The sequence below is a fragment of the Phallusia mammillata genome, chromosome 2 (genome assembly GCF_965637545.1).
Source record: "Phallusia mammillata chromosome 2, kaPhaMamm4.hap1.1, whole genome shotgun sequence".
Lineage (NCBI taxonomy): Eukaryota > Metazoa > Chordata > Ascidiacea > Phlebobranchia > Ascidiidae > Phallusia > Phallusia mammillata.
In genome coordinates, this window is record NC_137253.1 from 19,569,062 (window position 1) to 19,582,278 (window position 13,217).

Genomic DNA, 13,217 nt, shown 5'->3' on the forward strand with positions numbered 1-13,217 from the left:
CGGAACCTGTTGTTGATGCGAGTGAACTCAATTTTGACAAACTAAAATCACTTTCACAATGCATGGGTAAACTTTGCTAAACATCTAATATTTTGCAGACAACGTGGCTGGTATTTCATAGATACAACAAATAGTTAATTAATGATGTTTCGTATGAATTTTCAAAAAAGTTCGGGCCGAAACCGAAACATTGGAAAACAGCGGATTTGGCCGAAATGTTTCGGCCAACCGAAACTTCGGTGCATCACTAGTATTGAACCACCATAGCGCGACCCATTTTTTGAACCTGCGCGACCCACGTTTGGGTCGCGACCCATACTTTGAGAACCACTGGCCTATAGGCTACATAGTGCATTAAAAACCGCACAGACAACAAACGTAAAGCTTTTAAGCTAAAAAGAAGTGTGAGAAGTACTCTAGATTAGGCTATAAGAAGTTAAAATTCCGGACATTTAGAGTGTTGTTTATAATTATTTCCGAACACTGAATTTAAGCATAAATTCCGGGCATGTCCGGGATGTTCCGGACGTTTGGTAACCCTTGTCTATACTCTCCAAATCGCATTGGGTTTATCTGTCAACCTTGCAGATATGGGCCCAGATATATTCTTTTGTTTTATTTTCGGACGCCAAATTTTTTCACCTTAAAAACACGTTGAAGCTGTTATGTATAAACCTGGTCAAAAGTTGACTTTTCCATATTACCGTATTTACTCGATTGTATGTCGCGGCTTATGTTGTTTTTTGCCTGCCGTTTGTGTGGTTTATAATCGGGGGCGGCTTGCAATCAAATAACTTCTAAATTCGTCGTTTAACCTTTTTATATCGCTGACAACAATCAAACGATTTATAGCACAATTTTCGAAAACAAAAATTACCAACTATGACGTCACAGGACTAAAAACGACGATGTTATTACCCCCAGAAAAAGTCTTTGATTTGGAATCAAAAGACGGTCTTTTGCGCCCCTTGGTTGATTTTGTGGAGTTGTGTTATGACATGGAATAGTATTTGTATTTAAATCTGCTGTCTGTCAGTCAAGTTGTTCCTTTTCCATCCCTATACATTTTCACACCGATCCAGTCATGTTATAACAGAGGTAGTCCCCGACTATCCGTTTGCATGGTTGACTAATAAAGTAATAAATGACTATGTTTTGAAAATAATAATAACCATCCAGGCATACAATAAGACAGAAAAATTGAGTTTTCTTTGTTTTTGGTGAGGTGAGAAGCTAGGGACCAGAGGAGAAAAAACCCTAATTTTTGAAACACTGTTGTTGTTAGTGTTTGTTTTTGAAGGCTTGCTATTTGTAATTCAACAATAACTTACTCTGTGAGACCATACAAAAGGAAAGTGTCAGGTGAACATAGGATATCAAAACCTCTTCTTCCACAATGTGTGACATGTTTGAAGATGATGGTTTGTTATCAGAAAGATTAATTCATTTGGTTTCTGGATACCCAGAACTATATGACAGAAGCAATGAAAATCACAATAACTCAGAAGTGAAATTTGAAATATGGAGAGCAATTGCAGAGTCTTTGGATATTCCATGTGGTACATACTTTGTGCTTAGTTGTTACTGCATAAATTAACTTTTTGTAAATGTACATTGATATCAATCTGTGCCAATTAACAGAGGCTGCAATGAAAAGATGGAAAGCTCTTCGAGATGCATACAACCGAAGTTTGAGAGAGATAAATTTAATTAAAAGTGGAAGAAAAAATAAATCAAAATGTACACCCTACAAGTTCTCCACACAAATGAACTTTTTAAACCACCATTTAAAAAAAAGAAGGTTGGCATTAAAAAATTGTAAACCTATATTACAAGTAATGTGTTGCAGATAAAAATATATTGCACAATTTATTTTGACAATGCAAAACTCATCTGTGCACAAACTTTAGCTATTACTTCTCTACTTGTAATTGTGTTTGTATGCCACAACAATTTACATTCTACTGCGATTTTACAGTTTATTGTAAACATATACAACTAGTTTATGTATTTAATGTGTTGTGGAGATTGTTTTTAAAAACTATGTCTGTATTGCCTGGTGAAATGTCAAACATTTTTTATCACACTTACAGGAAGTACTTTTCCAAAGCATACCTTCAGGAAAAAAGTGCTTCGCAACAAGAGGAGATTGAATCTTTTGTGGATGATGCAGATGAAATGAATCTAAATCCTGGTGACACCCCCAAATCATATGTTATTGTTCACTATTCCCCAGAAGATGAAATTCCTGAATTAGAACCAGGTATGATACAAACTTTGTGTGTACATCTCTTCTAATTATAAACTTCAAATGTGTATTTGTGTGTGGCCCTAAATGCAGGTATCAGAACTCATGGACTAAAACGTCCAAGAAGTTGCACTGAATCTGGATGCACTGCAACCAAACAATCTAGACCAGGCCCTAAAACAGACGAAGATGAATTGTGGCTTTTAAGTTTAGTTCCAGTTTTAAAAAGATTGTCAGGATATCAAAGAGGTATTTGTTCTTTTTTATCAAAAAAGTGTATTGTTGTTGTGAATACAGATGAAATGATTAATTTATTACAAAAGTAGATAAAATAGATTTAATAATAAATATTCACCCAAAAATCTAAATATTTTGGTGATTGGATTGTATGAAATGTGAAACTTAGTTGTTTCTCTCCCTACTTGGTTGAAAATTTAGATACTTATGAATTGCACTCAATGTTGTCAGTTGCAATTGTGCTTGATTTCCTAATCTCTAAACATCAGGACTTTCATGAGTTACTTTTGTATCCCCACAAATGAGTAAAAACAATGCTATCTAGTATTTGCTTACCAAATTACAATATTTGGTATGTATCTAGCAAACTACACAATTACAACATATATGTGTAATCCCCGCATGTACAAATCGTCTGGCAACAAAATGTAAAGCAACTAGGACCTGTTGATAAACAATATAGTGAACATGTTTTGCTTCATGTTTAGTTGTAGCATATTTTAATTGGCAGAAGCGAACATTTCTGTGACATTTTTTTAATTTAGGTGTGGCAAAAATAAAAATTCAGCAGCTTCTTTTGGATATTGAATACGGTGACCAACCAAAGCAACTGGACTTCACAGAATAACTGGAGAAAATATGTGATGCTGAATTACTTTTGAGTTAACAATTTTTTTGTGGGTCACAAAAAGTCAGAAAAATTTGCATTTCAGAAGGGCTACTGGTGTTTTTTTCTGTTTTCATTGCGTGAATATAAATGAACACATTATGGGAGAACTACATCATTATGCAGAGAAGCTTTTTCATGATTTTAGGTTTGTTATCAAGCAGGGTTTTTTCAAGTGTAAGCAAAGGGTTAACTAAAAGTAAAATGTTTTATTTTAAAATTTATCCACACATTTCAATGAATTACTTTAGTTAAATTAACCATAGGCAAATATGTTGTTGCAAAATAAAAAAGTCAAACTTTTTTTTGAAGACGAGGAACTTAACTTCGTAACTAATTGAGAAAACTAGCGCATCTCCGAAACAAACAAGAAAACAGCGGGATGCACCCAGATCTTCGGATTAACCTACATTTTAAATTTAGCGGCAGACCCAGACTATTTGCGTAACAATCCGCATTTATAACGTATAATGTCGCAATTGTTGGATAGTTTCAAAATAAGTTTTGGCGCCTTTGAAACAAAGCTAACATACACGTTTAAAAAATAGTAGATGTATTTAGCGGTTGCAATAACAAGCATATATTTCTTATTGTACGCTTGAGCAACCAAGCAAGACAGCAACGACAATACTTGTTGCCAAACGAAAAACAGCTGTGATGTATCGAGTCAGATATTGGCTGGCACTGCCAGTTAAAAGTTGCAACAGTTGTTTTTAGTGCTATGTGGCCAAGTATGGTCAAGGAGCTCAGACAGTAATAAATTAGATCAGTAACTTTCGCTAACCAAACCGTAAACAATTTCATATGTAATATAGAATTTCACCATCTTTCACAAATGTTTTTTCCTTTTTTAGTGACCTGATACCTTAGGCTTTAAAAATCGAAAACCCATGGGGAATTTTGCACCAAAGTCTGTAAAACAACTATTGATTTCGCAATTCCTGCCTGGATTTATTTTCTTGTGGACTTCGCTATTGATTAATGCTGTTCAACTCCTTTTGATTCCACTGAGATGGATTGGTTATGTTGATTTGCAAAGGACCATCAATGGGAAATTAACATACTTGCATTGGATTTGTAAGTTGTCGGCGTTACGTACAGCATAGTTTATGGCTTTTTGTATAAGCATGCTAATGGTTTATTAAAAAAGTAAGTTTGGACGCTTTAGCAATAAATACACGCTTGACCCACCGACTGCGTGTGGTGCAATCTCAAGAGTGCTTGTAATTTATGGCGTTCCGTAATTGAAACGTACTGTTTTTATTCTATTGTTAAGTGGTTCCCGCTTACGCGCAATGGTGGGCTGACATAAGCGTAAACTTGTATGTGAGAACGCGAGATTTAAAATATCTTGGAAAGGAAAAAGCTGTTGTGATTTTAAACCATAAATCGCAGCTGGATTGGATTACGTTATGGACAGTGGGCAACAGTTTCGGCGTAATGGAGGTACGTTAATTATTCATAAATCCAATATTATTTACCGCACTTTGTACCAGTTGCCAGGTTGCGCTTTTGTCGCCGATTTGGGCTACTTTTGACATCGAGTTGCGTTTTTTTCATGAGTTGGGGGTACAAGCGGGGCCGGATTAACACCATTAGAGGCCCTAAGCACTAAAACAATTTGGTGCCCCTTAGGCTACAACATTTTTAATTCGAAATATAAACGTAAAAACAAAATTATTCATCGAGATTTCGATTTTAACATAATATACAGCAAGGGTAATAGACTATAAGCTTAGCTGATATTAAACTTGCAGATTTGTTTCAGAATGTCAGAAATATTCCAAAACTCAATTAAAAACGCCTAATTTTGCTGCTGCCTTCCCCTGTCTCAGCACTGTTGCCCAATTGTAAAACATACTAGTAGGCCTATTAGCGTCGTGTTTAATTTACGTTTGCCACATGCGCGAATATGTTTTCAAACAGCATGCTATTAACTAAGCATTGCCTTACTGTCTTGACCAGGGGTGCCCAATCTTTTTTGACCCAAGATCGACGTTTGAGGTAGTGTAGTCCAACTCTCAGGATCTAACATTCCAATACAAACTAACAAGATAATGCAAGACTATGCGTTTATTACCAAAGGAAAACTAGCCTTTTCCGAGCCCTGTTTTAAGTTTTTTATTATGGTTTGGGTGTGACTTTTTACACTACATTGAACTTAATGTTTTATAATTCATCCGAAGCTAATCTTGATAATAAAAAAGTACCAGCACAAAGTAACCATTACTACTGTAACTATTATTTTTGTGACGTAACTATTACTTTTGTGACTTTTGCGATGTAAAGCGTCGACTGAGTATTTGTGGTGTGAACATATCCTAATGAATAACTTTCACAATAAAGTCACCTATGTAGGGCAACATTCCCTAAAAACGCATTACAAAACAATTATTTTAAATAATTTTTTCTGAATCCCTCGCGATCGACTTGATATCAGTCCGAGATCGACCAGTCGATCGCGATCGACGGGTTGGGCACCCATGAGTCTTGACTGTTTTAGGTTTTAACAAACAGAGCAAGGCAACGTTGTTACGTCATATAGCACGCAATCAATCCCTTCTGTCAGTTATTATGGGTCCCCTTCCCTGAAGGGGACACATATTGATTTTGCTCAAATTGTGTGTGTGTGTTTTCTTTTTTTTTTCCTTTTTTTTTCTTCCCAAAGTTTGTCCGACTCGTTTTTCCATCAAATGTTTGATGGATTTGGCTGAAATTTACACAGATGGTAGATATAGTTATGTAGATGTGCATCCCACTTTGTTTTTGTTGATAACCCCAGTATTTACCCCGCTAGCCCCCTAAAATGGGTATTTTCCCCCGTAGTTTGTCCGACTCGTTTTTCCATCAAATGTTTGATGGATTTGGCTAAAATTTACACAGATGGTAGATATAGTTATGTAGATGTGCATCCCACTTTGTTTTTGTTGATAACCCCAGTATTTACCCCGCTAGCCCCCTAAAATGGGTGTTTTTACCTAAAGTTTGTCCGACTCGTTTTTCCATCAAATGTTTGATGGATTTGGCTGAAATTTACACAGATGGTAGATATATTCATGTAGATATGCATCCCACTTTGTTTTTGTTGATAACCCCAGTATTTACCCCGCTAGCCCCCTAAAATGGGTGTTTTTACCCAAAGTTTGTCCGACTCGTTTTTCCATCAAATGTTTGATGGATTTGGCTGAAATTTACACAGATGGTAGATATATTCATGTAGATGTGCATCCCACTTTGTTTTTGTTGATAACCCCAGTATTTACCCCGCTAGCCCCCTAAAATGGGTCAGTTTTTTAAAACGTTAAATAGGACTTACTTCAAACAATATCTGGGGTGAATAATTTTATAGTTTGTATTCTACATAGTATTATTATTTAAGCCCAGTGCCGATCACTGTGTTTTACCTTACAACACCCGACTTTCTCATGGTTATCTCTTGAATTGCATTATTTTCAACTTTGCATGTGTGTTTTGCCTGCAGAAACGACTAAGGTTATAAAAGACAATGGCTAATATGGGACCCAATACAAAATAAGCATAGGAAATATATTAATGTTTTGAAATAGGTTATAGTGTAAATGCAAGTTCAACAAAATGTGCTGAGCCACCCTTCTAGTTTTATTTGATTTTTTCGCTTTATAAACAGAACTTATTCATTTTTATTACATTTTTAATATAGTTGTAGTTTTTTGTTAGATTTAATAATTTACGTAGAAACCATTTCTGTGGTGCCCCTCCTCTACTTGATGCCCTAAGCACGTGCTTACATTGCTTATAGGTTAATCCAGCGCTGGGTACAAGTTTGTACCAGTAAACGTGTGCTGACTGACGTGGATTGAAAAGGAGCATTAAATGTTGATGCACAGTAAATGCGATCTTGTATTACAGAAGACGCGAACGAAGGAAAGGGCAAATCGAAACTTGACCGACGATTTTTATTCGTTTCATTGACCTGAAAAAATGTGTCATTACGCCTCGCCTTCAAATTACAAAAGGGAGATTTTTAACACATGTAATTTCATCGTTCTTCGCAGAACATCAAAGCTTTGGCGAAGCAAAGTTTATTGTTTGCACCGGTGATTGGTCCCGCTTTCTGGCTCAACGAATATATATTGCTGAAAAGAAACTTCTCATCTGACAAAGACACTTTGTCTAACAGTGTCAAGAACTACTCCGCGTTTCAATACAACTTTTGGGTACTGTTACTGTTATTTAAGGGTTTGTAAAGGTTGTGTAAAAATCTTGTCAGCAACTAATTAAACAAAGTCTTTACGGCTCAATGGGTTTAACTAATGTTGTATCATTGATGACCCGGTTATAGCCTATTTTGATTTTAATTAATGTACGTAACGTTATGACAATGTATTTACCACTGAAACGCGAATTATTCTTTGTTGATAGTTGATTTTGTTCTGTGAGGGAACACGTTTTACACCGGAAAAGCACAAATTAAGCACAGAATTTGCGCGGCAAAAGGGACTGAAGCCTCTCAAGCACCACTTGATGCCGAGAACCAAGGGCTTTGTTTCGGTAGTCAGTGGATTGCGCAAAGCAGGTAAGTAGCTAAAGAGGAAAATGGCACCAGAATCACATGTTGCACGAAACCTTTCGAAATTTTGTGCATCAGCATTAAACATATAGGTTCCGCAATTTGAATAAACTTTGTGTATAAACTAGGCTTACATCCTATTTAAGGGTTATTCATATACATTAATTGCCATACTTGCAACAGTTTACATTTGTTACCTAATTATGGGTCCCCTTCCCTGAAGGGGACACATATTGTTTTTTCTTTTTTCTGTCTAACGCTGGTTTGTTAAACGCATTTGGTCAAGAAAGAGTGCTTCAAATTTATTCAAATTTGGACAGATGTTAGTTATTAATCTAAATTTGATCCTCCTGAAGTTTGACCCCGAATTACCCAGCGGTTCACCCACAGGCCCCCAAAATGCAAAATTTTTAAACATGGTTTGTTATATGCGTTTGGTCAAGAAAGAGTGCTTCAAATTTGTGTAAATTTTGTCAGATGTTAGTTATTAACCAAAATTTGATCCTCCTGATGTTTGACCCTGAATGACCCAGGGGTTCACCCACAGGCCCCCAAAACGTAAAATTTTTAACGCTGGTTTGTAACGCTGGTTTGGTAAAGAAAGAGTGCTTTAAATTTATTCAAATTTGGACATATGTTAGTTATTAATCCAAACTTGATCCTCCAGAAGTTTGACCCCGAATTACCCAGCGGTTCACCCACAGGCCCCCGAAACGTAAATGTGTCTAACGCTCGTTTGGTCAAGAAAGACACTGTAGGCAGAAGTCCCAACAGACTAACTCAATGGTTTACGATAGCAGGAAACTCAATGGTTTACGATAGCAGGAGGGCTCAGCTTGACGTCGGACAGACGTTTTACGAGACGTCGTTTTGGTGAACAGAAATCAGCTGTTTTGCACAGCAATGCTATTTCGTTTTATTAAGTTGTCACTCACATTTTCAGTTTTGGCAAAGGTTTCACACCTATGACGTGATTTGAACCTAATAAGCTTGCTTCGGTTTCGTTTATGTCAAGCAAAACTTGTTAATCAAAATAAAGTCAAAAGTGAAAAACCAAACTTGACATTTTTGCAACATAAATGTGTGTTTTTAAATGCTCGTTGTCAGGTCGGCCGCCGCATGACCATGGGTTACTTAAGGTCAAGTAGTAGGTATTACTAACATAGTTCAGAACTTTCTTTCGTCATAATGTAGCGTTTTTTTGCAATAAATTTAGGAATCAACACTCAAGGCATGTATAAATTAGGTTAAACGGTGTTGTTGAACAGTAAGGACGGCGTGCTATTGAAAACGGTGTCAATAGGTCAAACAGTCGTTTGGCGTGTGCACCCTGAGAGGTTACTACAGGTCAATGGTTTTGCGAAACAAAGTTAAATGAAAAACAATTTGTTATGTGTACACTTGTAGCAAATTGCTTTTAATCACTTTTTAAAGTGTCTGTAACACAACTGTTACAGCTTTCTAGAAAAAATTGTGTTTAAAACCCGACCTTGGACGACAATATCTGGGTCAAAGCAAGAGATTAAATTAAAGTATTTGTTTCGTTCTTTTTTAATGTTTTTGTAATTATATGACAATAATAGTGCTAAAAGAATACGAACAATTTTTTTTATTGTTGGGTTAATACTTTCTAAAAATTTGTTTTTAAAAATCTAAAAGTCACCGCAACATTTGTTTACCGTAAATCCGCACAAACACGCGTGTGGGGACCCATTAGTTTTTGTTTACAAAAACAATCATATGTGTGGATCAAATGATGTGTATAGTAAATTGGTAAATATCGTATAGAATATATAAAATGGAAGTATATCAGAAAGCCACCCTTCTAGTTTTAATTGGGTCCCTACATTTTAACGGCGTTTAACAACAAAAACGTATGTTTGCCCACAAATGCGTAGCCTACACCCACTGCACTGCGGATCGTTTTGAAACAAAATTTTTATTCAGGACGGGTCTTTAACAAAAGTTATTATGGGTCCCCTTCCATGAAGGGAACACATTGTTTTTGTCCATATTTTTTTTTCTTTTTTCTGTCTAACGCTGGTTTGTGAGACGCGTTTGGTCAAGAAAGAGTGCTTTAAATTTATTCAAATTTACAGAGATGTTAACTAATAATCCAAATTTGATCCTCCTGAAGTTTGACCCCGATTGACCCAGCGGTTAACCCACCCCCAAAACGTAATTGTTGTAAAACGGCTGTACTGACTAAAGTACAGCATCTTGGAGTTTCATGCTCTGTTGTTGGTGCAATGTAAGATTTTTTAAAGAATTTTGTATCTTTTTTTCGGATTCACCCATTTTTTACCCTTTAAACCCCGAAATATTCGGTTTTAGTTTTAAGCCAGAAATACAAGCCTATGGTGCAGAAATATTTAACAATTGTTTAAGCAGGGTATTCGTTTAGTATTTAAAATTTTGCCAGTTACCTTTACAACCCATAATATGTGTACGCTATCAGTCAGATATAAGTCCCAAGGGAGGAATTCACTGGTTTACGATTAAGGCGGCAGAGCGGGAGTGCTCAGCTTGACGTCCGGACAGACGTTTTACGAGACAGTCGTTTGGGTGATTAGAAATCAGCTGTTTTTTGTGCAGCAATGCCGTGTCGTTTTATTGAGTTATCACGCGCATTTTCAGTTTTGGTAAACGGTATTGTTGACTGCTGTTAAAAACAGTGTCAAAAGGTCATTAAACAGTCGTTTTTGCGAAACAAAGTTAAGTGAAAAACAAGTTGTTATGTATACCTTTGTAGCAAACGACTTTTTTTATATAGTGTATAATGTAACAGTTAAGGCTTTCTAGTAAAATTTGTGTTTAAAAACTGAACTTGAACGGCAATATCACGGTCAAAGGAAGAGATTAAATTGAAAGTATTTTCCCAGTTCTTTTTTCACCGATTTTTTTTAATTATATGAAAATAATGATGCAAAAAGAATACGGACAAAAACATTTAAAGTTAAGTTAATGCTTTGTGATAAATTTGTCTTTAAGAATCTAAAAATAACCGCAGCACAGGTTTACCGTAAATCCGCACAAACACGCGTGTGGGGACCCATTCGTTTTTGCTTGCAAAAACAATCATATATGAAGATAAAATTGTGTATAGTATAGTAAATTGATAAATATCGTATAGAATATATAAAATGGAAGTATATCAGAAAGCCACTTTTCTAGTTACAACTTTGATTCAATGAGAACCTTGAGTTCGTTTTGCCGAAAAGAGAAGAGACGCCCCCACCTGAAAGTATGTTTCAAAGCATCTAACCTAAGAAAGTATACGGTCCGGTAACTAACTCCTCGCGGCCTAGTGTTGGGCGACCACTTTTGTATAGGGTGGCAAAGCAGCAAGACTAACTACAAATGTAACCACGTGTAACCTTCACAGCGTAATACTACCATTTAAAAACGCAGCGGTGTTATAATACACAGTGAAAACATTTGGGGAGTAGAAAGGCAAAAAATGGGTGAGGTCTAATAAAAGTTAAAACACTTTGTAATGCACCAACTAAAGAAGTATGAAACACAGCGATGCAACGACACGAAAGGTTTGGCCTTGTCCAAATTTTATATGTGTGAAAAGTGTCCGTTTTTTTCGTTGTTCTGCAGCTATAAAGAAACAGCACCAAAACAGGTCAAGAAATGTGTATAGAATTACAATTTTCGTACGTATTAAGAACAATTTTTTGGGGGCAAAGGACGGTTTGCACAATAACGAGTTCCCAATATTCTACTGCTCATGTGAAAAGTTTAACGAGTTTTGCGACAATGTATATACCAATTCGTAAAATATAGCTTCGTTGAACGCATTGTGAGTAGAACAAATATGTGCCAAAAGAGTACGTGTTCGATGAACGAATAGGTCGTTTCTATTGTAACTAAGCTAAAGTGTACAAGGGCTGTCGCAAATTCCATGACCAATAAACTACAAAAAAACATGTATTAAAAAAATTGATGCTTTTCAGTTCCTGCCATTTATGACATGTCAGTTTGTTTTGGAGGAAACAAAAACCCAACACTCTCCGACCTTCTAAAAGGGATCTCCATACGTGCAGATGTTTATCTCAGGTACAATTGCTCTTTTGTTTTTTGTCTTAAGTTTTTGGTAATGTGTAAAACTTTTACTCTGAAGACGCATTCCAATGGAAGAAGTTCCTGAAGACAGTGAAAAATGTTCAGAATTTGTTCATACCACGTACCAGGAAAAGGTATCAATAATAAATAACAGTTTGGGTCAGCTACATTGTTTTAAAGATTTGTTTAGATTTTCCTATTATTTAATCAGTTTAATTAAAAACAGCACCGTGCAGAGACAGTTGCAATTATTTTTGTTTTAGGATGATCTTTGTGAATATTACGCACAAAATGACAAGTTTCCAACAACAGACAAATCAGGATCAGATGAAGTTCTCGTAAAACAGATAACCAGGACTTCTCGGTATTTGTTGCCTTTTGAAATTTGTTAACTTTCTAAAGTTAAAATTTTAATTGTAAAATATGTTTTTCAGAGCACTCTTTTTCATGATTGTTTGGACAGCAGTTTTTGCAGCCCCTGGCCTGTATCTGACATTAAAGATTGTTTTTGGTGGATCTGTGATAATGTATGTTGTAACTCTTACCACTATTGCATTGTGTAAGTACATCTGTAGTTTCTTGATGTAATCCTCCATTCTTAACTTTTTATACATTTAGTTTTTCTTCTTTATTGGCTGATGATTGGACTTGGAACAGCACAATCAACCTATGGAAAAAAATGAGTAATGGCAGTGTTCAATGATTTTATTTTTACACATGTTTTTGATCATCTTCAAATAAATTCTTACTAAATTTATTGCAACATGAGTTGAGTTATCTTTCTTCCGAATTAACAATTAAGGTATGATTGAATAACTGTTATACCAAAAAATAAAAAGATCAGCTTACCTAACCTACAGTTTCATGAATGTTGTCTCACTTGATGAGCAGACTCTCAAAAGAAATGTCCCACTAATGTTTGCTTCAAAAGTACTTGGGACAATAAGTGCACTCCCAACATTGCTTTTATAACTTGAAAACAAATGAACATCACCTGCAAGTTCTATAATTAATTAAATGTGCTTTGTTTGGCAAAACAATATGGTATACAATATAGTTACCCATATATTGATAGCTTGGGGATAAGCTATATTCCGCTGGATTTGTGTTGAAAAAGTGACAAGACAACCTTCTATTTGATTTGGACTCGAACTAAAAGTAATCATTGTAACTTCAAATGATAATCAAAAAGTAGGAAATAGTTGTAACTTACATTCCAAACATGTAACCCTAAGGCTTGTTGGAGGTTTTTCCTTTTAGCAAATTGTCGTTTGCCAGTTTGAATCAAGCAAATGTAAAGTTTGCCTGCAAATAAACACTTGAACTTAAGATCTGGCACCAAAATAGATTTGTATAAAAAAAAACAAGGTGAAACCTGGAATATGTTGTTTCATAGTTATAAGGTACTGAGGATTTTTGTCAAATGATATCAATGCTCTGTTTCC

The 13,217-nt window shown here is 35.7% G+C and overlaps 3 protein-coding genes and 1 long non-coding RNA gene across 4 annotated transcripts in view; 3 read left to right on the top strand and 1 right to left on the bottom strand.

The window, feature by feature from the left end:
- Positions 1 to 13,217, top strand: part of LOC145212516 (uncharacterized) — a 66,239-nt gene that overhangs the window by 27,937 nt on the left and 25,085 nt on the right. The window lies entirely within an intron of this gene.
- Positions 1,132 to 3,254, top strand: LOC145215018 (uncharacterized). Its single transcript, XM_080083672.1, has 5 exons — positions 1,132 to 1,559; positions 1,642 to 1,801; positions 2,094 to 2,263; positions 2,342 to 2,497; positions 3,031 to 3,254. The coding sequence occupies exons 1-5, from the start codon at positions 1,397 to 1,399 to the stop codon at positions 3,111 to 3,113; spliced, it is 732 nt and encodes a 243-aa protein (XP_079939798.1). The 5' UTR covers positions 1,132 to 1,396; the 3' UTR covers positions 3,114 to 3,254.
- Positions 4,007 to 12,760, top strand: LOC145215021 (1-acyl-sn-glycerol-3-phosphate acyltransferase gamma-like). The gene is made up of 10 exons (XM_080083676.1): positions 4,007 to 4,229; positions 4,429 to 4,598; positions 7,187 to 7,348; positions 7,554 to 7,707; positions 11,664 to 11,766; positions 11,831 to 11,906; positions 12,036 to 12,136; positions 12,207 to 12,331; positions 12,391 to 12,436; positions 12,624 to 12,760. The coding sequence occupies exons 1-10, from the start codon at positions 4,043 to 4,045 to the stop codon at positions 12,742 to 12,744; spliced, it is 1,245 nt and encodes a 414-aa protein (XP_079939802.1). The 5' UTR covers positions 4,007 to 4,042; the 3' UTR covers positions 12,745 to 12,760.
- LOC145215022 (uncharacterized) lies at positions 11,075 to 12,397 on the bottom strand. The gene is made up of 2 exons (XR_013857178.1): positions 12,318 to 12,397; positions 11,075 to 11,853 (listed from the first exon to the last, which is right to left on the bottom strand). It is a non-coding gene; the product is annotated as an uncharacterized LOC145215022 (long non-coding RNA).